Source organism: Hemitrygon akajei, chromosome 4, assembly GCF_048418815.1.
Source record: "Hemitrygon akajei chromosome 4, sHemAka1.3, whole genome shotgun sequence".
In the NCBI taxonomy this organism is placed as follows: Eukaryota; Metazoa; Chordata; class Chondrichthyes; order Myliobatiformes; family Dasyatidae; genus Hemitrygon; species Hemitrygon akajei.
Window position 1 is genome coordinate 158,920,954 of NC_133127.1, and position 24,679 is coordinate 158,945,632.

Sequence of the window (24,679 nt, forward strand, 5' to 3'; positions counted from 1 at the left end):
AATGCTCCAAACTGCATATATTTCAATGACAGGAGTGTTATAGGAAAGGTGGATGAGCTTATGATATGGATTAGCACATGGAATTATAACACTATGGCCATTAGTGAAACTTGGTTGCAGGAGGGACAGGGCTGGCAGCTTATTGTTCTGGTGTTCCAAAGTTTTAGACTTGATAGAGCAGGAGAGATTAAAGGGAGAGGGGTGGCATTACTAGTCAGGAAAAATGTTTCAGCAATGTTCAGTCATGATAGACTGCAGAACTCAACTAGTGAGGCTTTATGGGTAGAACTGAGGAAGAAGAAAGGCATGGCCACGTTAATGGGATTATATTACAGACCACTCAAAAGTACACAGGATTTAGAGCAGCAAATTTGTAAAGAGATTGCAGACTGTTGCAAAAAACATAAGGTTGTGATGGTAGGTAATTTTAACTTTCCATATGGGAATCCCATACTGTAAGAAGGCTGGATGAGAAAGAGTTTGTCAGATGTGCTCAGGAAAGTTTTCTTAATCAGTACACAGAAGTCTCAACTAGAGACAGTGTAATACTAGATTTCCTATTAAGGAATGAAACAGGTCAGGTGACTGAAGTTTGTATAGGGGAACACCTTGAACCTAGTGATCACGATGCATTAGTCTTAAGATAATTATGGAGAAGGATAAGTCTGGATTGGATTCTAAATGGGGAAAATAGCCAATTCTGATGGTATTAGAAAAGATCTGACAAGTGTGGATTGGCACAGTTTGTTTTCTGGCAAAGGTGTACTTGGTAAATGGGAGTCCTTCAAAAGTGAAATTTTGAGAGTACAGAGTCTGTATACCCGTGTCAGAATACAAGTAAAGGATAACAGGCTGACGGAACCTTGGCTTTTTGAGAGATATTGATTAAAAAGAAGGGACATAACAGGTATGTGCAGCTAGGAGAAAATAAGGTAATTGAGGAGTATAAGAAATGCAAGAGAACACTTAAAAAAAAAATCGGAAGGGCCAGAAGAAGGCAGAGGTTGCCCTAGCAGACAAGGTGGAAGAGAATCCTAAGGGATTCTACAGATATGTTAAGAGCAAAAGGATTATAAAGGACAAAATTGGTCCTCTGGAAGATCAGAATGGTAATCGATGCATGGAGCCAAAAGAGATGGGGGGAGACCTTAAATGGATTTTTTGCAACTATATTTAATCGGAAAATGCACATTGTCTATAGATGTGAGGAAATGCAGCAGAGAGATCATGTCCCTATACTGATTACAAAGGTGTTTGCTGTCTTAGGGCAAATTAGGGTGGATAAAATCCCAAAGCTTGACAAAATGTTCCCTCGGACCCTGTGGGAATCTAGTGTAGAAATTGCAAGGGCTCTAGCAGAGATATTTAAAACATCCTTAGCCACAAGTGAGGTGCCAGCAGATTGGAGGATAGCTAATGATGTTCTGTTGTTTAAGAAAACCTTTAAGAGTAAGCCAAGAAATTATAGGTTAGGCCACTGAGCATGACATCAGTAGTGGATAAATTATTGTTAGACATTCTAATAGACTGGTATACAAGTATTTGGATAGACAGGAACTGAGTAGTGACTGTCAACATGGCTTCATGCATGGAAGGTCATATCTAACCAATTTATAGAGTTTTTCCAAGGAAGTTACCAGGAAAGTTGATGAAGGAAAGACAGTGGATGTTATCTACATGGACTTTAGCAAAACTTTTGACAAACTTCCGCGTGGGAGGTTGGTCAAGAAGGTTCAATGACTTGGCATTAAAAATTAGGTGGTGAATTGGATTGACCTCGCTGCTTTGTGGGAGAAGCCAGAGAGTGGGAGCAGATGGCTGCCTTTCTGACTGGAGGCCAGTGACTAATGGAGTGCCACAGGGATTGGTGCTGGGTCCATTGTTGTTTGCCATCTATATCAATGATCTGGATGATCATGTGGTTAACTAGATCAGCAAATATGTGTATGACAACAGGACTGAGGGTGTAGTGGACATTGAGGAAGACTATCAAAGTTTGCAGTTGTACCTGGACCAACTGGAAAAATGGGCTGAAAAATGGCAGTTGGAACTTAATGCAGACAAATGAGGTGTTGCATTGGAGGTCCAACCAGTGTACTGTAGATCTTACATGGTGAGTAATAGGGCACTGAGGAGTGTGGTAGACAGAGGGACTTGAGAATACAGATCCATAACTCCTTGAAAGTGGTGCTACAGATAGATAGGGCTGTTAAGACAGCTTTTGGCGCACTGGCCTACAGATAGATAGATAGATAGATAGATACTTTATTCATCCCCATGGGGAAATTCAACATTTTTTCCAATGTCCCATACACTTGTTGTAGCAAAAACTCATTACATACAATACTTAACTCAGTAATAATATGATATGCATCTAAATCACTAACTCAAAAAGCATTAATAATAGCTTTAAAAAAAAGTTCTTAAGTCCTGGCAGTTGAATTGTAAAGCCTAATGGCATTGGGGAGTATTGACCTCTTCATCCTGTCTGAGGAGCATTGCATCGACAGTAACCTGTCGCTGAAACTGCTTCTCTGTCTCTGGATGGTGCTATGTAGAGGATGTTCAGGGTTTTCCATAATTGACCGTAGCCTACTCAGCGCCCTTCGCTCAGCTACCGATGATAAACTCTCCAGTACTTTGCCCACGACAGAGCCCGCCTTCCTTATCAGCTTATTAAGACGTGAGGCGTCCTTCTTCTTAATGCTTCCTCCCCAACACGCCACCACAAAGAGGAGGGCGCTCTCAACAACTGACCTATAGAACATCATCAGCATCTCACTGCAGACATTGAATGACGCCAACCTTCTAAGGAAGTACAGTCGACTCTGTGCCTTCCTGCACAAGGCATCTGTGTTGGCAGTCCAGTCTAGCTTCTCGTCCAACTGTACTCCCAGATACTTGTAGGTCTTAACCTGCTCCACACATTCTCCATTAATGATCACTGGCTCCATATGAGGCCTAGATCTCCTAAAGTCCACCACCATCTCCTTGGTCTTGGTGACATTGAGACGCAGGTAGTTTGAGTTGCACCATATCACAAAGTCCTGTATCAGTTTCCTATACTCCTCCTCCTGTCCATTCCTGACACACCCCACTATGGCCGTGTCATCAGCGAACTTCTGCACATGGCAGGACTCCGAGTTATATTGGAAGTCAGATGTGTACAGGGTGAACAGGACCGGAGAGAGTACGGTTCCCTGTGGCGCTCCTGTGCTGCTGACCACTGTGTCAGACCTACAGTCTCCCAAACGCACATACTGAGGTCTATCTGTCAAGTAGTCCACTATCCAATCCACCATGTGAGAGTCTACTCCCATCTCCGTTAGTTTGTGCTTTAAGATCTTGGGCTGGATGGTGTTAAAGGCAATAGAACTTTGATCAGCAGCCATTCTGGACATTGTAAGTTTGAAGTGCAGCGGCTATCATCTAAATGGAGAGAATCAGAGTGGAGATCTTGAGGCTTCAGTGAAGAGAGACTTCAGTCAGAAAGCAAAAAAAAAAGAAAAGCTCAAGATTAAGTTTTTCTTCTCCTTTCCTCCTTTATATCTACTCAGGTAGGACTGTAGAGATGCCAGGCAGGTTAGTGGCTAACAAGAGAAGTCAAAGCCAATGTAAAAGCCAAACAGAGGACATAACTATGGCAGGATGCTGTTTATTGACTATGGCCCAGCATTAAACACATTCATTCCAACAGTCCTGATTGAAAAGTTACTGAACCTAGGGCTCTGTACCTCCCTCAGCAACTGGATCCGCGACCTCCTAACTGGAAGACCACAACCTGTGCAGATTTATAATAACACCTCCACCTCATTGACAATTAACACTGGCACTCCACAGTGTTCACAGTGGAGACACTAGCAATATGATGCAAGTTCCAGGTGTCAGGGTTCACAAAGTCTGTGAAGTTACTAGAGAGAAGATTCTTGGGAAACTAAAAGGTCTGAAGGTGGCTAAGTCAACTGGACCAAATGGTGCACACCCCAGGGTTCTGAATGAGGTGGCTGAAGAGATTGTGGAGACACTAATAATGATCTTTCAAGATTCAATAGATTCTGGAATGGCTCCGGAAGACAGGAAAATTGAAAATGTCACTCCACTCTTCAAGAAGGGAGAGAGGCAGAAGAAAGGAAGCTATAGGCCAGCTATTTGACCTCAGTGGTTGGGAAGATGTTAGAGTCGATTATTAAGGATGAGGTCTCAGGGTACTTGGTGGCACATGATAAAGTAGTCTGTATGGTTTTTTTTCCCCTCAAGGGAAAATCTTGTCTGACAAATCTGTTGGAATTCTCTGAAGAAGTAACAAGCAGGATAGACAAAGGAGAATCCGTTGAAGCTGTGTACTTGGATTTTTAGAAGTCCTTTTACAAGGTGCCGCACATGAGGCTGCTTTATAAGCTCAAGACATTAAAGGGAAGATTCTAGAATGGATAAAGCAGTAGCTGATTGGCAGGAGGCAAAGAGAGGGAGCCTTTTCTGACTGGCTTCCAGTGACTACTAATGTTCCACAGGGGTCTGTGTTGGAACCAATTCTTTTTACCTTATATGTCAATGATTTGGATGATGGATTTGATGGCTTTGTTGAAAAGTTTGCAGACGATATGAAAATAGTTGGGGGGGGGCAGGAAGTTTTGAAGTAGGGAGGCTACAAGGACTGAGATGGATTAGGAGAATGGGCGAAGAAATGGCAGATGGAATACAGTGCCAGGAAGTGTGTGGTCATGCACTTTGGTAGAAAGGGTTGACTATTTTCTAAATGGAGAGAAATTACAAAAAACCTTAGGCACAAAGGGACTTGGGAGTCCTTGAGCAGGATTCCCTGAAGGTTAATTTTCAGCTTGAGTCTGTGGTTAGGAAAGCAAATACGATGTTAGCATTCAAGGGGACTAGAATATAAAATCAAGGATGTAATGTTGAAACTTTATAAAGAAAGCACTGGTGACCCCTCACCTGGAGTATTGTAAGCAGTTTTGGGCCCCTTATCTTAGAAAAGATGTGCTGACATTGGAGAATGTTCAAAGGAGGCTCAAGAAAATTATTCCAGGATTGAGTGGCTTGTCATATGAAAATCGTTGGATGTCTCTGGGCCTGTATTCACTAGAATTCAGAAGAATGAGAGGTGGCCTAATTTAAAGTTATCAAATGGTGGGAGTGTCTAAGACCAAACGACACAGCCTCAGAACAGAAGGGTGACCTTTTCAAAAGGAGGAGGAATTTCTTTAGCCAGCGAGTGGTGAATCCGTGGAATTCTTTGCCACAGGCAGCTGTGGAGGCCAACTCTTTATCAATATTTAAGGCAGAGGTTGATAGATACTTGATTGGTCAGGGCATGAAGGGATATGGGGCAAAGGCAGGAGATTGGGGCTGAGAGGAAACTTTGATCAGCCATGGGGAAATGGTGAAGCAGACTCGACGGACCAAATGGCCTAATTCTGCTCTGAAATCTTATGGTCTACATAAGACTGAAAGAATGCAGAGCAAATTTACAAGGATGTAGCCAGGACTTGAGGACCTGAGTTAAGAGAAAGGTTGCATAGGTTGGGAATTTTCTTTCCTAGAGTATAGAAGATAGAGCGTCAATTTAATTGAGGTATACAAAATTATGAGGGGTATAGATAGAGTTTACGTAAGTAGGTTTTTTTTCCCCACTGAGGTTGCGTGAGACTACAAGCAGAGATTATGGGTCAAGGGTAAAAGGTGAAATGTTTAAGGTGAACATGAGGGAGAACTTCTTTACTTAGAGGGTGGAAGAAGTGTGGGACAAGGCGGCAGTGGGAGTGCTGGATGTGGGGTGTATTTCACCTTTTAAGGCAAATTTGGATAGGTACATGGTTGGGAGGAGTAGGCGGATAAATGGGAGTGCAGATCGATGGGAGTAGGCGGATAAATGGGAGTGCAGTTCGATGGGAGTAGGTGGATAAATGGGAGTGCAGATCGATGGGAGTAGGCGGATAAATGGGAGTGCAGTTCGATGGGAGTAGGCGGATAAATGGGAGTGCAGTTCGGTGGGAGTAGGTGGATAAATGGGAGTGCAGATCGATGGGAGTAGGTGGATAAATGGGAGTGCAGTTCGATGGGAGTAGGTGGATAAATGGGAGTGCAGTTCGATGGGAGTAGGTGGATAAATGGGAGTGCAGATCAATGGGAGTAGGCGGATAAATGGGAGTGCAGTTCGATGGGAGTAGGCGGATAAATGGGAGTGCAGTTCGGTGGGAGTAGGTGGATAAATGGGAGTGCAGATCGATGGGAGTAGGTGGATAAATGGGAGTGCAGTTCGATGGGAGTAGGTGGATAAATGGGAGTGCAGTTCGATGGGAGTAGGTGGATAAATGGGAGTGCAGATCGATGGGAGTAGGTGGATAAATGGGAGTGCAGATCGATGGGAGTAGGTGGATAAATGGGAGTGCAGTTCGATGGGAGTAGGTGGATAAATGGGAGTGCAGTTCGATGGGAGTAGGTGGATAAATGGGAGTGCAGATCGATGGGAGTAGGTGGATAAATGGGAGTGCAGATCGATGGGAGTAGGTGGATAAATGGGAGTGCAGTTCGATGGGAGTAGGTGGATAAATGGGAGTGCAGTTCGGTGGGAGTAGGTGGATAAATGGGAGTGCAGATCGATGGGAGTAGGTGGATAAATGGGAGTGCAGTTCGATGGGAGTAGGTGGATAAATGGGAGTGCAGTTCGATGGGAGTAGGTGGATAAATGGGAGTGCAGATCGATGGGAGTAGGCGGATAAATGGGAGTGCAGATCGATGGGAGTAGGTGGATAAATGGGAGTGCAGTTCGATGGGAGTAGGTGGATAAATGGTTCAGCATGGACTTGATGGTCCCAAGGGCCTATTTCTGTCCTGTAGTATTCTATGACTCTATCTCTCCTTATGTTTTCTTCTTGCATTGTAGTTTTACACATTCTGTCATTATTAAAGAAACCAACAACAATTTTAGTGACTTATGATTGTATTTTGCTTGTTTTCTCGGGAACATATAAATTTGTGATATTATTAAAATTATTCCAAAAACCTTCCCCCCACATTAGTAAAAGTAACAACACAGAAAACATTATTGTGCTGATTGTTTCACATTGTTTTGATAGCAAAGTAAACAAGTACTGCTGACCAAGCAAAAGTTCTATTACAACATAAAACTTGTATGTTATGTTCCTGAGGTCAGTAATAGAATGTACACTCTGAGAACAGAACATGCAGTTGCCTAGTTAAAAAAAAAGTATTATCTAATATATGTCCAAATTAAAACTACTGTTCACCCACAAATTCTACAATGAGTTTCAAGTCAATTTAGTTGCGTTCAAAATTCATCCTCAGAAATTATTGGTCCCTGAAGCTTCATAAATTAGCATTGGCTCTGATGATCACTAGAGAAATTCAAAACTCATGCCAAGTATGTCAATAAATACAAAAATAATATGGTGGAGAAAAATTTAAAGAATTAAGTCAATTGATCTAACTTTTTATTTTCAAGGGTTTTCAATTTGAAATCTATATATATTATTTATCAATTTGGAGAAATGCAAGATTCAATGAACAGAGGATTTTGAATAGATAACAGATTTTTTATCCATTGCTCAAATATAATGTGCCATCAATGACACAATACTAAACATTACAAATGGAAGGATCAAAAATTTGACCCTAACTGAAGAGATGGATTAGTTCCTTAACCAATAAGATAAAAAATTGATAAGTGTAAAACAACGGAAGAGTGAAATAAAGAGTAAGAACTAGATTTAAAGGAGTACAAAACAGAAACGTAATGTTGAATTTAAGAATATCTAATAGTTATTACATGCATGATCGCTATTCAGCAGCTTAATAATACTTTTTGAGCCGAAGATATTTAATAAGCATGTCACAAAAAGGACACACACACAAGTCTTCTAATTAATTAAAAATAATTGCAATTCCAGCAAGTTTTTAAAAAGTAATGGGCAAGTTAAATCATGATATCTGTTTGCGTTGGTAAAGCCAAACTTTCCGAAGATCTGGAGATTTACAACGTATGGCACGTCTTTACAGCCCTGAAATTGCTAGGACATTTGTTTACTAATAACGGCAATGCTCAGTAAACATGCCATCATTTTTCTCAGCAGTTCACGTCAGTATCTTCTGTGTGGGAGTAGCAATCAGTTACTACCAAATATGGTGCCCTTAGATACAAAAATAATCAGTCATGGTTTAAATTAATTGGTGAGAACCAAAACAAAATGTGAATATTAATGAAACTGCATAGTTCTGACAAATAGGATCACAAATGACATAATGCAACTTCAAGGACTGAAGATAGAAAAGTTAACTATGTTACAAGAATATATTAAGCTGGAAATAATTTATACATTATCGATGAAAATTAACAGGGAAAAGCTGTAGATGCTATAAACCTGAAACAAAAAAAGAAAATGCAGGGAACTCAGATCAATCTGAAACTTTAACTGTTTCTCTTTCCATACAAAATGCTCAATGTGCTGTGTATTTCTAATATTATTTAGTTTTGTTAATACTTATGTAATAATCTATATTTGCTACATTGAAACATGCGGAGTGTGATAAAATATCTTCAACATTCAAATTCAACCTTACAGCTTTGCTTTTAGTTCTACAAAAATGCAAACAAAAAGGTCAATTCATCTATTTCACCAACCGCACAAAGTCACAGAAGAAAAAAATTAGGAAGGTTATGGCTTATCAAGCACTTGAAAATATAAATGTCAAGCCAGACAGACAAGCATACTGTAAACAGGGTCTGTTGCTAGGATACCAAAGCTCCTTGTTTATGAGAGCGGTTCAAGCAAGGGGACTAGGAAAAGTTGTCGTTATCTTCACAGTACATTTCTGTAGTTTAAAAAAACTCTGACCAAAACCCCTAAATGCAGTGTTACCAATTTTAAATGTGGCAGCTCTAACTTTCATGGTCTTCAAATTACACAGTAATACAGCAAGGAACATAAGCTTAAGATGTGTCAAAATGGTTGTTGTGATGCATTTAGTCTGTTAGTGTAGTGGGTAGTGCTTGTCGCTCACTTTTAGCTTCCACCACAAGCTAGCAGAAGGAGAGCTGAATGTGTAAGCCTTCCCCTTGCCAGTACGTAGCCTCTCCAACAGCAAGCCTCATGTTGAGCCTCTTCGTTGGTGACACTTGGAAACTGAACTCCTTTTGGACTCAGGCTGAACTACAGAGGATAGAGAAGAGGTCAGGCCCCTGCACACATAGCACGCAGGCCCAGCGGTGTGGACATGCCCTGGTGCTCATGAACCAGACCCACAGCGCTGGGTAAATAGCCCCACTGCCTTGTGAGCAGCCTCAAGAGAGACGAAAGCTACGCAAGTAAACCCAGACAGCAGATCCGGAGTGGAGCCCCTAAGGCGGCCGGGTGTCATTGAACATTCTTCCGGCAAGCTAGTACCGAACGTATTGCTTCATAAACCTTCCTTTGGACTGCACTGGTGAGGCCAAAAGGAGGAACTTGATGACTGGGCATCTCAGGATCTCCATACCTTCCGCCCAGGCTTGCGATACGGTGATCATCACCCTTTGTCCTTCGGGACAGACAGATGCCAACAACAACGTATGCTTAAAATATCCACCGGAATTTTTCCTCTACTATTTGCGTAACACATTGATTAATACCACTAAATTAATGGAAATATTAATGCTCAACACCCTAGAATTCCAATGCACAAATTAAAGGTCTACATCTCTATATCGGTTAAGGGCTTTCAGTCAATTGATTTGATTAATGTGAAGGCACAGTAGCGGCTACATTCCATTAGGAGTTTGAGGAGATTCAGTATATCACCAGAAGATTTCTGTGGATATATGGTGGAGAAAATTCTGACTGATCGCATCACAGCCTGGTACGAATGCCCCATTGCACAAGATCACAAGAGGCTGCACTGGGATGTCGACTCAGCTAGCTGTACTGGCACAACCCTTTCCACCATCGAGGAAATCTTCTGGAGCCAATGCCTCAAGAAAGTGGTTTATTAAGAACCCTCACCATCATGCCTTCTTTTCTTTATTACCATCAGGGAATACCCACACTCAACAAATTAGGAGCAACTTCTTCCCCTCTGCCAACAGATTTCTGTTCACTCCATGAACACTGGCTCATTATTCCTTTCTTTGCAATATCTATTTAGTTTTGTGATTGTTAGATTTTTCACTTTGCACTATACTGCTGCTGCAAAACAATCATCAGTAATAATAAATCTGATACCTATGAAATGATGCACTCTCCTTCTTATATAATAATTACCAATGGATCCTTAACATGGCCTTATAAAGAATCAATATGTGCACGAGGTAAGGTTTGTTTAGTATTGTTAATAGCACAAACTCAAAATATTGTGCACATTACAAAAAGCGCAGTTTCAGACATCACCATGACAAATACCCAACATGCAAGTTTAATGACACCACATCCTTACAGTTAAAATTCTGCTTCTAAAAAAAGCATTTGATTTAATGATTTATTCATATAATTTCCAACCTTCTTATAGTTTGCAATGGGATATATAGATTCAGGCTGCAAACTTCCTCTACTATGCAAGACTTAGATTTATTAAAATGGCACAGCTTCCCAAAGTACCTCCAGGTTATTTTATGCCATTCTCTCTATGCATGAAAATTGTGTTTTCATTGATACAGTGTTCTATCTGGTGAAATACAATGGATTTAAAAAAGCTGAACAACATCTAAATGGCTGTCAGTACTCCTGTTGAAACAATGACAGATATAAGCTTACCCAATTAGTTAATGGAGCAGAACCACAAACAAACTATTCAATTATAATCAACATGCACATTAATTTAAAACAGACTTTCCCTGTACACTAGGCTATTAGCACTCCCAGTTTACAAGATCGAGATGACTAATGCATTTTTCAGAAATGTATATCCTTACAGCAATCTGAATAAATTCAGAATATATTTTCGTTCTTAAATTTTATGCAACGTTATATCATAATCATGAGCTATTTCTCCAAATGAAATTTATCGTTAATTTTCACTACGTGCAAATCATCGATACATTTCTTCCATACATACCAAGCTGCAGACTCTCTAGGCTCCAAAATCTGGTCATTTCCCCCTTTGCTACCATTCTTGCAAATAAATTCTGCGTTTAACAGCAAAGCATCTGACTTAGATGAAAGACATTACTGCTGTTTCCTACACAGCAAATCTTGTGCATTTGAAACTCTGCAGTGACTCATTCATTGGGTCAATTGGCTGCCGAGTTCATTGGGCCAGACACCAATCCAACACCAGCGGCTTAATGTACACTATACTTCCAAATACTCTGTATTTTTTTCTCTCTGATATCATGGGGTGACTTTAGGGAGGTTGTGTTACAGCAAAAGAACAAGCAATGACAAAGACATCCTGTGAAATTGTTTATCCTTAGTAATATTTCAGGAAATGTGCAAATATTATTTTTAAATTTATGACACTAGATTTTCAAGTCACTAAACACCTGAATGATAAGATTTGTAAAGCAAACTGGTAAAATATATAACATTCAGAATTTAGGTGGATAGGTGTTCATAATGGATGTCTTTTACAGAATTTATACTGATTTATTAAGCCATAAAGTTCCAACTCAGCAAAGCAAATTTCTCTCAATGACATGCTCAGAAACCCCCTCTTTCTCTAAGCAATCTTTGCAATGCACCACAATAGACCCCTCACAGTGATTTGTCCGCTACAAATTGAATTGGACCTGAATATAAATGAGTAGCTAAATGCTGCACTGCATTATTAATAATGCTTCACCAGCATACCTTCCACATGATTCTTTCAAAAGTGCTGATATATGCATATACCTTGTAATCACCTAAAATTTCTCTTAAAATAAGTCAACAGTTAAAAAAATATGGACATCAAATTGTAGAAATTAGTTTAAAGAGAATAGGAACTACTTAAAATGCACCACAAAAATAAGGGCATTATTATCCCATTTCATTTTGCTATTTTTTAAGAATTACATATCTATAAATATATTTTCCCTAGTGTGTGGAACACAACAGTGACCATTTCCAGGCCAATTGGTAATCTAAATAGGCACTTCTGGTTAAACTTTACCAATGCCCATCTAAAAGTATTTCCAAATCAGAAATGCATTACAGGATGACATTCCCTTTGCACTGCAGAGAAATAGATGCACCTTGTTCCTGAAACAATAAAAATCCAAGAAAAAATGCTCCAAGGCCCCTGACAAATCCCAGAACCATCACTCCTCACTCTCAGACCCCTTCCTCATCCCTGACGCTACATTTTCAGTCACATGTTCTGAGATGAATGATAATGTGCAATAGTGTTCAGTCACACCTGTGTCCTTGGACATCATCAATTACCCTAACACGCACCAGATACGGCACCGAATAATATCACAAATAAGCATCCAAAACTTATTGTATTTAGCCTGCAAAATTGAGCCCATCATTCTTCTATTTATGATAAGTGAGAGAAGGAACCCAAGCTCTTCGTGGCAAAGGTTTCCAAAACTTTCAATAGAGAGAAATCCTTTCTCACTTAGTCTCAAACAGGAGTTGCCATTATCAGGATTCTTCTCTCAATGGCGCAGTGCTGGCTAGCAGAGCTGCTACCTCATGTAGCCAGTGAACCACATTCAGTCCAGACCTTCTGTGCTGTGTGTGTGGTTTGCATGTTCTCCCTTTAAACATGTGATTTTCCTCAGGTTGTGCTGGCTTCCTCCAATATCCCAACAATGTGTGGGTTGGTATGTTAATGACAGCTGTAAATTGCATGAGGTCCTTTGGTGAGATGTACAGTCAAGTTCAACTTTATTGGCATTCAACCGTACACATGTATACCGCCAAATGAAACAACGTTCCTCCAGACCAAGGTACACAATTACGCACACACATAGCACCAAGTAATATTACCACTAGCAAATTAAAAAATAATACGGCACATTTGCAACAAGATAAAAAGTAAACATTATAATGCTATTGGCACTTAATGTGTAACGAGATCTGGGCGGTGGCAGAGAGCTCAGTAGACTTGAGGCCTTGGGGAAGAAGCTGTTTCACATCCCAACAGTTCTCGCACAAATGTTATGGTACCTCCTGCCTGATGGTAAGGGGTCAAAGAGATTGCTGAACAAATGGGAGGAATCATTAACAATGATAAGGGCCCAGTGTATGCATTGCTCCTGATAAACATGATGAATGAAAACGAGACCAAGATGATCCTCTCAGCAGTCTTCTCAATACCGGTACTTTGTAGGGGCTTGCTGACAGACGCCTCACAATTCCCGTACCAGACAGTGATGTAGCTGGTCAGGACACTCTTGATGGTGTTCCTGTAAAAATTAAGTGGAGGGGCTGGGGGGGGGGGGGGGGGTGGAGTTACTCATTTCCTCAGGAACTGATGGAAAAGAGAATCAAATAGGCTTTATTGTCAGATTAGTGAAAATGGATGGTTGATTGCCAGAGCAGATTTAGTGGGCTGAGGGCTTGCTTCTGTGCTGTATCTCATCCAGATGAGCCTTCACTGATTTATTTATTTGCTTACCGAGATACAGGGTGGAGTAGACCCTTACAGCCATGCAGCACAGCAATCTACTGATATAATTCAGGCCTAATCACAGGACAATTTACAATGACCAATTAACTTAACAACTGGTACCTTGTTGACTGTGGAAGGAAATCAGAGCTCCCAGAGGAAACTCATGGTCACATGGAAAACGTGCAAACTCCATACAGGCAGCGGCAGGAATTGAACCCATGTTCCCTGTACTGTAAAGTGTTGTGCTAACCACTAGGCTACCGTGCTGCCAACTGTGTCCAATGGAATAATAACCTTTGTTTAAGAGTCATGAGAACTACTGTACAGAAACAGGCCCTTCAGCCCATCTAGTCCATGTCAAAACTATTACTCTGCCTAGTCCCATCAACCTGCACCAGAACCAAGTCCTCCATACCCCACACATCCAAGTACTTTTCCAAATTTCTCTTAAATATTGAAATCGAACCCACATTCATAGAAACATAGAAAATAGGTGCAGGAGTAGGCCATTCGGCCCTTCGAGCCTGCACCGCCATTCAGTATGATCATGGCTGATCATCCAACTCAGAACCCTGTACCTGTTTTCTCTCCATACCCCCTGATTCCCTTAGCCACAAGGGCCACATCTAACTTCCTCTTAAATATAGCCAATGAACTGGCCCACAACTGTTTCCTGTGGCAGAGAATTCCACAGATTCACCACTCTCTGTGTGAAGAAGTTTTTCCTCATCTCGGTCCTAAAAGGCTTCCCCTTTATCCTTAAACTGTGACCCCCTCGTTCTGGACTTCCCCAACATCGGAAACAATCTTCCTGCATCTAACCTGTCCAAATCCCTTTAGAATTTTATACGTTTCAATAAGATCCCCCCTCAATCTTCTAAATTCCAGTGAGTATAAGCCTAGTCGATCCAGCCTTTCTTCATATGAAGTCCTGCCATCCCAGGAATCAACCTGGTGAACCTTCTCTGTACTCCTTCTATGGAAAGAATGTCTTTCCTCAGATTAGGGGACCAAACTGCACACAATATTCTAGGTGCGGTCCTCACCAAGGCCTTGTACAACTGCAGTAGAACCTCCCTGCTCCTGTACTCAAATCCTTTTGCTATGAATGCCAACATACCATTTGCCTTTTCACCGCCTGCTGTACCTGCAATGCCCACCTTCAATGACTGGTGTACAATGACATCCAGATCTCGTTGCATTTCCCCTTTTCCTAATCGGCTACCGTTCAGATAATAATCTGTTTTCCTGTTCTTGCAACCAAAGTGGATAACCTCACATTTTATCCACATTAAATGCATCTGCCATGAATTTGCCTACTCACCTAACCTATCCAAGTCACCTTGCATCCTCTTAGCATCCTCCTCACAGCTAACACCGCTGGCTCAGCTTCGTGTCATCCGCAAACTTGGAGATGCTGCATTTAATTCCCTCGTCTAAATCATTAATATATATTGTAAATAACTGGGGGTCCCAGCACTGAGCCTTGCAGTACCCCACTAGTCACTGCCTGCCATTCTGAAAAGGTCCCGTTTACTCCCACTCTTTGCTTCCTGTCTGCAACCAATTCTCTATCCACATCAATACCATACCCCCAATACCATGTGCTTTAAATTTGCACACTAATCTCCTGTGTGGGACCTCGTCAAAAGCCTTTTGAAAATCTAAATATACCACATTCACTGGCTCTCCCCCTATCCACCCTACTAGTTACATCTTCAAAAAATTCTATAAGATTCGTCAGACATGATTTTTCCTTTCACAAATTCATGCTGACTTTGTCTGATGATTTCACCTCTTTCCAAATGTGCTGTTATCACATCTTTGATAACCGACTCTAGCATTTTCCCCACCACCGATGTTAGACTAAACCGGTCTATAATTCCCCGGTTTCTCTCTCCCTCCTTTTTTAAAAAGTGGGGTTACATTAGCCACCCTCCAATCTCAGGAACTAATCCAGAAGCTAAGGAGTTTTGAAAAATTATCACTAATGCATCCACTATTTCTTGGGCTACTTCCTTAAGCACTCTGGGATGCAGACCATCTGGCCCTGGGGATTTATCTGCCTTTAATTCCTTCAATTTACCTAACACCACTTCCCTACTAACATGTATTTCCCTCAGTTCCTCCATCTCACTAAACCTCACTGGTCCTGACGAAGGGTCCCCGGCCCGAAACGTTGACAGCACTTCTCCCTATAGATGCTGCCTAGCCTGCTGTGTTCTACCAGCATTTTGTGTGTGTTTGTTTGAATTTCCAGCATCTGCAGATTTCCTCGTGTTTGCGCATTATAACTACTGTTCCTTTATTGCACGCATTTCTAATTTCCTGTTTAATGTCTTCCCCAACCTCACTACTACTGTTAGGTGGCCTGTACACAACTCCCACCAGTGTTTTCTGCCTCTTAGTGTTATGCAGCTCTAACCCATATCGATTCCACATCCTCCAGGCTATTGTCCTTCCTTTCTATTGCGTTAATCTCCTCTCTAACCAGCAATGCTACCCCACCTCCTTTTCTTTCCTGTCTATCCCTCCTGAATATTGAAAATGCCTGGATGTTGAGCTCCCATCCTTGGTCACCCTGGAGCCATGTCCCCCACCCCCAATGTGCAACTCCTCACACTTGTCTCAATTAAATTCCATCTGCCACTTTTTCAAACCATTTTTCCTGCTGGTCGAGATCCCACTACAAGCTTTGATAGCCTTCCTCGCTGTCCTGGTATCATCTGCCAAATTTGCTGATCCAGTTTACCGCATTATATTCCAAATACGGAAACCAATTCTTAAAAAAAGAACAAAAACTATTCACATTACGCTAGATAATCCCAATAGTGCCCTGAACAGCTGTAAAAAGACATCCTTACTTTTATAATACAGGCCAATAAGGACAGAAATATCATTTTAATAGGTTTCAAAGGTACATTTAACATCAGAGAAATGTATACAATATACATCTTGAAATTCTTTTTCTGCGCAAATATCCACGGAAACAGGGAGTGCCCTAAAGAATGAATGACAGTTAAATGCTAGAACCCAGAAACACCCCCCCCAAGCTCCCCCCCTCCCCACACCCAAGCACCAGGAAGGCAATAAACCCCCCCCCCCACCAGCAAAAACAGCAGCGGCACCCTCCACTGAGCACTGAAGCGTGTAGCAAAGCATCAATAAGGACACAGATCTGCAGTACCCCTAAGACTACTTGTTGCCCCTGGTACTTCGACATCTCTCTCTCTCTCTCTCTCTCTCTCTCTCTCTCTCTCCTCTCTCTCTCTCTCTCTCTCTCTCTCTTCTCATCTCTTCTCTCCTCTCTCTCCTCTCTCTCTCTCTCTCTCTCTCTCCTCTCTCTCTCTCTCTCTCTCTCTCTCTCTCTCTCTCTCTCTCTCTCTCTCTCTCTCTCTCTCTCTCTCTCTCTCCTCTCTCTCTCTCTCTCTCTCTCTCTCTCTCTCTCTCTCTTTCATATCTCTGTTTCACAGCGAGAGGGAGACATATCAAAACGACTTGCTGATTTAGGCTGTTAAAAGCCTGGTTGCGTCGCTTTTTCCGAGCGCTGCAAAGAACTCGGGTCTCTGGGCACACAGCCAGCAACCAGCTCGCTGCTTCCCGTGTCTTCCAACGAGACACATCAGGCGGTAGCACTGGCCTCGAATCAGTCCCATCTCCAGAGCCACGAAAATCTGGCACCCTGAAGGTTTGCGAGTCTTCCAGGCCACGTCTTTGCCATATCCAAAAGTGGCTGGTTGTGAGGACCCGAGAGCGGGTCCCCATTTCCGCAAAGAAACAAACTGAAGGATGCAACTACCGACTGTGCTTGCCTACTGGGCTTCTAGTGCATGCACTAAGTTTCCCAAATCTCTTAATGCTGCAAACTTCTGCATTTCTTTTTCAATTAAATAATATTTTTTTCTTTCATTTCAAGTGAACAACTATATATTTCCTGCTTATTCTCTAATTGCTAAAATGCATTTACTCACTTACCTATCAATTTCTCCCTAATGGCTTCTATATCCTCCTAACAACTTGTCTATTCACTTATTCTTGCTTCGTCACTCAATCAGCTACTGTTCATTCAGTTACCTTTCTCTAAGTCATTAAAATACTTTAACTGATCCCTGGATTACCCCACTAGTTATAGATTGCTAACTGGAAAATGACCCCCTTATCTCCCTTCTGAGCTTCCAACCCTTCAGCCAATACTCTATTCATATCAAATGAGATAACCTTATTGACTGTTTTCTGGAAGTCCAAATGCAATAAATCTACTCTTTTCCTTTTTATCAACTCTGGCTAAGACTTCTTCAAACTTATAGTAACTTTATCAGCCATGATTTCACCTCCATGCACCAATTTGACTCAAGTTCTTCATATTATGATTTTCCGAATGTGCTGGTACTTCTTTAATACTCAAACACCATCTATAGGTTTGCAAATTCAGATGGTAACAAGGAAGCATACAGGAGAGAGATAGTTTGGCTGGTGCCACAACAATCTCACACTTAAAGTCAGCAAGACCAAGGAAATGATTGTGGAATTCAGGAAGGGGAAGTTGGAATTACACACACCAGACCTCACTGAGGGCTCAGCGGTGGAAAGACTGAGCAGTTCCTGGACATCAACATCTCAGAAGTTCTATCCTGCACCTAACACATTGATGCAATCAAGACAACAGCATGCCAGCAGCTCTGCTTCATTAGGAGTTTGAGGATAGGTGGCCTTTCACCAGATATTCCTGCAAATTTTGATAGATCTACAGTGTTTACATCACAGCTTGGTATGGGGGCCTCCATTGCACAGAACCAGAAGAGCCTGCAGAGGGTTGTAGACATAGCCAGCTCCATTATGCTTATAACTCCCCAATATTGCAGGCATCCTCAAGAGGCAGTGTCTCAAGAAGGTAGCATCCACTTATAAGGGCCCTTACCATTTCGGATGTGCCCTCTTCTCATTACTACTTTTGGGGAGCAGGTATGGGACCTGAAGACCCACAGTCAATGATTCAGAAATAGTTTCTTCCCTTCCATCATAAGATTCTAACAGCCCACGAATACCAACTCATTATTCTCTTATCTGCCTTATTTATTTAGTTATTTTGCCATTTTATGTCTTCACACTGTGCTGCTGCCATAAATATCAAATTTCCCATCATGTAATTCAGTGATAATAAACCTGAAGCTGCTTTTAAATAATTTGGCTAAACTTGAATTCAACCAAGCATTTAGCAACAATATTTGCATTTTGGACACCACCTGATAGTTACATGGCATCAATATACTTTCAACTGCAACCTAAGCCCAGGTGTTTTCCATTATTTACTTCTGGAAGTAGTTGAACCCTGTGAAACGTTCAATGAACATTCCTTCATCACAGAGGGAAAATTGTTTATCAAAAGGTGATACTGAGGACATCACCTGAGCAATTAGCAGAATATCCTGGGAGCTGCAAATATTGACTTCTGGCAATTATGCAAGTCTTGTTTTTGGATCCAGCTTGATTACAGAGTTTAGAAGAATTTGACTTCTGAGCTCATTTTGTTGTTCTTGGAGTTATGCTTGGTCAAATGTTTCTTTGACTCTGAGGGGATACTCTCGAATCCAATCTACTGATCTGCAATTGAAGACCAAAGCTACAAGGCAGGAGGAATGCAATTCCGGTAGAAGCAGAATTATTGAATGGGGTAAAGCATTAAATGATGCTTATAATAATTTCTAAAACAAAGGAGGTTGATAAAGTGGCATTTGGCTGGGTTAGAAAATCCAAAACTACAGATACTGAAAAACAGAAATAAAAGCAGAAAACACTGTAAACATTCAGCAGGTAAGGTAACAGTAGCATCTGGGAAAAGTTGCATTACATATCAAAGACTTTTTGTCAGAACTGGAAAAGGAGGAAAACAAATTTTGTTTTAAATTGTAGATAGTGGGGGAAAGCTGAATTGCATGTATTTTTATTGTGTAATGAGGACAGAAGTCTTATGTGTGCATATATCTTGGGTGTCTAAGAATATTTGCAAGTACTGTATTTGTCAACATGGAGCAGAGAGTAAGTTTGTAAATCTGATGGGAGAAAAAGGCAAGGGTGGAGTGCTACAGGTACAGACCCACCCAGCCCTGAGACACCAGGCAAGATCATTTGATTCCAAACAATTAGTTTATTTATCATTACAGAATGTCCTTCTGGTGCTTCCTGCTCCTTCCACTCATCCCTACCATGATTTATTCCTCCCCCTACCTCCTTCCCACTCTCAGTCCACAATAGAGACCCATAAAATTACTACAGTACTGTCAATGATCTTGGCTCCCTAGTTGTATATATGTGCCCAAGACTTCTACACAGTACAGTATTGTACATAGGAAGTCTCGATTGTTGGAGAAACACATTCGAAACCTGTTGGGACAACACACACAAGATGCTGGAGGAACTCAGCAGGCCAGGAAGCATCTATGAAAAAGGGTAAACAATCAATACTTTGATCCGACACCCTTCAACAGGGCAAAGGTGTTTACTTTTTTCCATAGATGCTGCCTGGCCTGCTGAGTTCCTCCAGTATTTTGTGTGAGTTGCTTGGATTTTCAACATCTGCAGATTTTCTCTTGTTTGCAAAACATGTCTGGATAGGATTGCAACTGGTCTCTGCCCTATCAAAGCTTTCAATATTTTATACACCTTTTTAATATCGAAGAGGTTGAGTTAGGGACAAGTAACTATAGTCAGAAAGTAAGTAGTACAAAATATGGCAGGTATTATGAGAAGATAAGAGAAAGAACCTTCATAAACCATTTAAGATGTAATAACCTGCAATAATCAGATAGACACAAGAGTCCCAAAGATTACAGGTTACTGTCACTAAAGAGACAGTGTTTGAGAACTGCCACAGCAATTTCTTCCTATGACGGCTTGTTAAATAATGTAACAGCTGTAGCTACATTATGGATAGTGAAAGCAAGCATTAGATGTGGAAAACCAGGTTTTATAAATGCTTATATTAATCAGACTACATTGGAACCTCCCAGAAGAGATCAGAGAAGGGCTTACATTTAGGGCAAGGGAAAAGAGATTTTGAGATAATACAAGAGTGGCAAGTACCTGGAATGCACTGCCTGAGAGAGTGTTTGAAGCTGGGATGCTGACAGCATTTTAAAAATATTGAGAATTCAGTCACTTAGGACTAGAGGACAATGGACAAAGTGCTGGAAGATGAGATTAATTCAGCAGGGTGCCACCAGATCAGCATTGATGAGTGGGGCCTGTTTTCCAGTGATTCTCTCAGGTGCCCAGATTGGTTATCTTGCCACATCACATGGTTACAGACATTTCTCTGTCAAATCAGGATTAGGGTTGCTTGTGTATCTAAGGAGTTATTCCTTAAGACAGTGGTAAAACAAAGCTCTTTTAAGCAAAGGTATTCCTAATTACAGAAGCACCTTAACAGTTGAGATATGCTCCCTGTGCAAATATGTAATTCTATGGACCCACTTGCCAACACTCAAATATTTAAATGAATTGTATTATTGAAACTATACTTAATCACCTATTGCAACACACACACACACACACACACACACACACACACAAAATGCTGGAGGAACTCAGCAGTCCAGGCAGCATCAATGGAAAAAAGTACAGTTGATGTTTCGGGTCGAAACCCTTTGGCAGGACAATTTGAGTCCTGCTGAAGGGTTTCGACCTGAAACATCAACTGTACTTTTTTTTCCCCATAGGTGCTGCCTGGCCTGCTGAGTTCCTCCAGCATTTTGTGTGTGTTGCTCAGATTTCCTCTTGTTTGTGATTTAATCATCTGCTTTCTTTTTTGCTAGATGAGTATAAAATTTTGATTAAATTTAAAGTCATAGAGATTTTACCACGATTTTTCCACCAGATCTTCTTCCAGATTTCTGTTTATAAAGACCTTTTGGATATACAGCTCTGGTCTCCATGTGGTTCACTCAAAGTCATAACTGTGTGAAGTAAAGTTGCTCAGATTGCTATAAAACCATAAAACATAGGAGCAGAATTAGGCCATTTGGCCCAACAAGTCTGCTCTGCCATTTCATCATAGCTGATCCACTTTTCTTCTCAGTCCCAATCTCCTGCCTTCTTCCCACATCCCTTCATGCCCTGACCAATCAAGAATCTATCAACCTCTGCCTTAAAATGCATAAAGACTTGGCCTCCACAGCTGCCAGTGGCAAAGAATTCCACAGATTCACCACTCGCTGGCTAAAGAAATTTCTACTCATCTCCATTATTAAAGGACATTTCTGTAATCTGAGGCACTGTGTCTTCTGGTTTAGACTCTCCCACCATTGGAAACATCCTCTCCAAATCCACTCTATCAAGGCCTTTTGCTATTTGATAGGTTTCAATGAGATTACCCCTCTTTCTTCTGAATTCAAGTGAATACAGGCCCAGAGCCATCACTCTTCATATGACAAGCTATTCGATTCTGAAATAATTTTCATAAACCCTCTCCAGTTTCAGCAAGTCCTTTCTAAGATAAGGGACCTAAAACTACTGACAATTCTTCAAGTGAGGCCTCACCAGTGCTTTATAAAGTTTCACCATTATATCCTTGCTTTTATATTCTAGTCCTCTTGAAATGAATGCTAACATGCATTTGTCTTCCTCACCACAGACTCAATCTACAAACTAACCTTTAGGGAATCCTGCACAAAGACCCCCAAGTTTCTTTATGCCTGTCTCAGTTTTTAGTATTTTCTCTCCATTTAGAAAATAGTCAACGTTGCATTTCTTCTGCTGAAGTGTATGGCTATACACTTCCTGACACTGTATTCCATCTACCATTTTATTGCCCATCCTCCTAATCTGTCTAAGACCTACTGTAGCCTCTCTATTTCCTCAAAACTACTTACCCCACCACTGATCTTCATATTGTATGCAAACTTTGCAGCAAAGCCATCAATTCTATCATCCAAATCATTGACATATAATGTAAAAAGAATGGGACCCAACACAGACCCACGAGAAACACCACTGGTCACCGACAGCAAACCAGAAAAGGCTCCCTTTATTCCCACACTTAGCCTCCTGCCAACCAGCCACTGCTTTATCCATGCAAGAATCTTTCTGTAATACCACAGGATCATAGCTTGTTACGCAGCCTCATGTGTGGCACCTTGTCAATGGCCTTCTGAAAATCCAAGTACACAACATCAACCAATTCTCCTCTATCTTCTCATTATTTCTTCAAAGAATTCCAACAGATTTGACAGGCAAGATATTCCTTTGAGGAAACCATCCTGACTCCAGTCTATTTTATCATACACCTCCAAGTACCCTGAGACCTCATCCTTAATAATTGAATCCAACACCTTCCCAACCACTGAGGTCAGACTAACAGGCCTATAGTTACCTTCTTTTTGTCTCTCGCCTTCTTGAAGAGTGGAGTGACATTTGCAATTTTCCAGTCTTCCGGAACCATTCCAGGATCTAGTGATTCTTGAAAAATCATTACTAATGCCTCCACATTCTCTTCAACCACTTCATTCAGAACCCCAGGGAGTACATCATCTGTTCCAGGTGATTTACCTACCGTCACATCTTTAAGTTTTCCAAGAACCTTCTGATGAGTTATGTTAATATCACACACTTCATGCCCCCGGCACCTGGAACTTCCACCATATTGCTGCTGTCTTCCACAGTGAAAACTGATGCAAATTACTTATTTAATTCATCCACCATTTCCTTGTCCACCATTACTATCACTCCAGTACTGTTTTCCAGCAGTCCAATATCCACTTTCGCCTCTTTTATACTTCATGTATTTGAACAAACTTTTGGTATCCTCTTTAACATTATTGGCTACCTTACTATTGTATTCCATCTTTACCTTCTTAGTAACGTTTTTAGTTGCCTTCTGTTAGTTTTTAAAAGCTTCCCAATCCTCCAACTTCCCACTAATTTTTGCTCTATTAAATGCCCTATCTTCAGCTTTTATGGCCTTGACTTAGAACCAAAGAACATTACAGCACAGAAACAGGCCTTTTGGCCCTTCTTGGCTGTGCCGAACCATTTTTCTGCCTAGTCCCACTGACCTGCACCCGGGCCATATCCCTCCATACACCTCTCATCCATGTACCCGTCCAAGTTTTTCTTAAACGTTAAAAGGGAGCCTGTATTTACCACTTCATCGGGCAGCTCATTCCACACTCCCACGACTCTCTGTGTGAAGAAGCCCCCCCTAATGTTCCCTTTAAACTTTTCCCCTTTCACCCTTAACCCATGTCCTCTGGGTTTTTTTCTCCCCTAGCCTCAGTGGAAAAAGCCTGCTTGCATTCACTCCCCTCATTCTTCTACACTCCAGGGAATAAAGTCCTAACCTATTCAACCTTTCTCTGTAACTCAGTTTCTCAAGTCCCGGCAACATCCTTGTTAACCTTCTCTGCACTCTTTCAACCTTATTAATAATCTTCCTGTAATTCGGTAACCAAAACCACACACAATACTCCAAATTCGGCCTCATCAGTGCCTTATACAACCTCACCATAACATTCCAACTCTTATACTCAATACTTTGATTTATAAAGGCCAATGTACCAAAAGCTCTCTTTACTACCCCATCTACCTGTGACACCACTTTTAGGGAATTTTGTATCTGTATTCCTAGATCCCTCTGTTCTACTGCACTCCTCAGTGCCCTAACATTTACCTTGTATGTTCTACCTTGGTTTTTCCTTCCAAAGTGCAATACCTCACACTTGTCTGCATTAAACTCCATCTGCCATTTTTCAGTCCATTTTTCCAGCTGGTTCAGATCCCTCTGCAAGCTTTGAAAACCTTCCTCATTGTCCATTACACCTCCAATCTTTGTATCATCAGCAAATCTGCTGATCTAATTTACCACATTATCATCCAGATCATTGACATTGATGACAAATAACAATGGACTCAGCACTGATCCCTGTGGCACACCACTAGTCACAGGCCTCCACTCAGAGAAGCAATCCTCCACTACCACTCTCTGACTTCTCCCATTGAGCCAATGTCTAATCCAATTTACTACCTAGCGTATACCTAGCGACTGGATCTTCCTAACTAACCTCCCTTGCGGGACCTTGTCAAAGGCCTTACTGAAGTCCATGTAGACAACATCCACTGACTTCCCTTCATCCACTTTCCT

General features: G+C 41.3%; 1 protein-coding gene across 9 annotated transcripts in view; it reads right to left on the reverse strand.

Moving 5' to 3' along the window:
* Positions 1-24,679, reverse strand: part of LOC140726844 (spermatogenesis-associated protein 13-like) — a 213,657-nt gene that overhangs the window by 50,230 nt on the left and 138,748 nt on the right. The window contains exon 1 of one of the 9 annotated variants that reach the window (XM_073043747.1): positions 11,062-11,284. The exons of the other annotated variants lie outside the window; for them this stretch is intronic. Within the exon in view, the coding sequence (XP_072899848.1) occupies positions 11,062-11,116 (55 nt within the window). The 5' untranslated portion in view covers positions 11,117-11,284. Of the gene's footprint in view, positions 1-11,061; positions 11,285-24,679 lie in introns of those variants that run through there. 9 annotated transcript variants of the gene reach the window in all.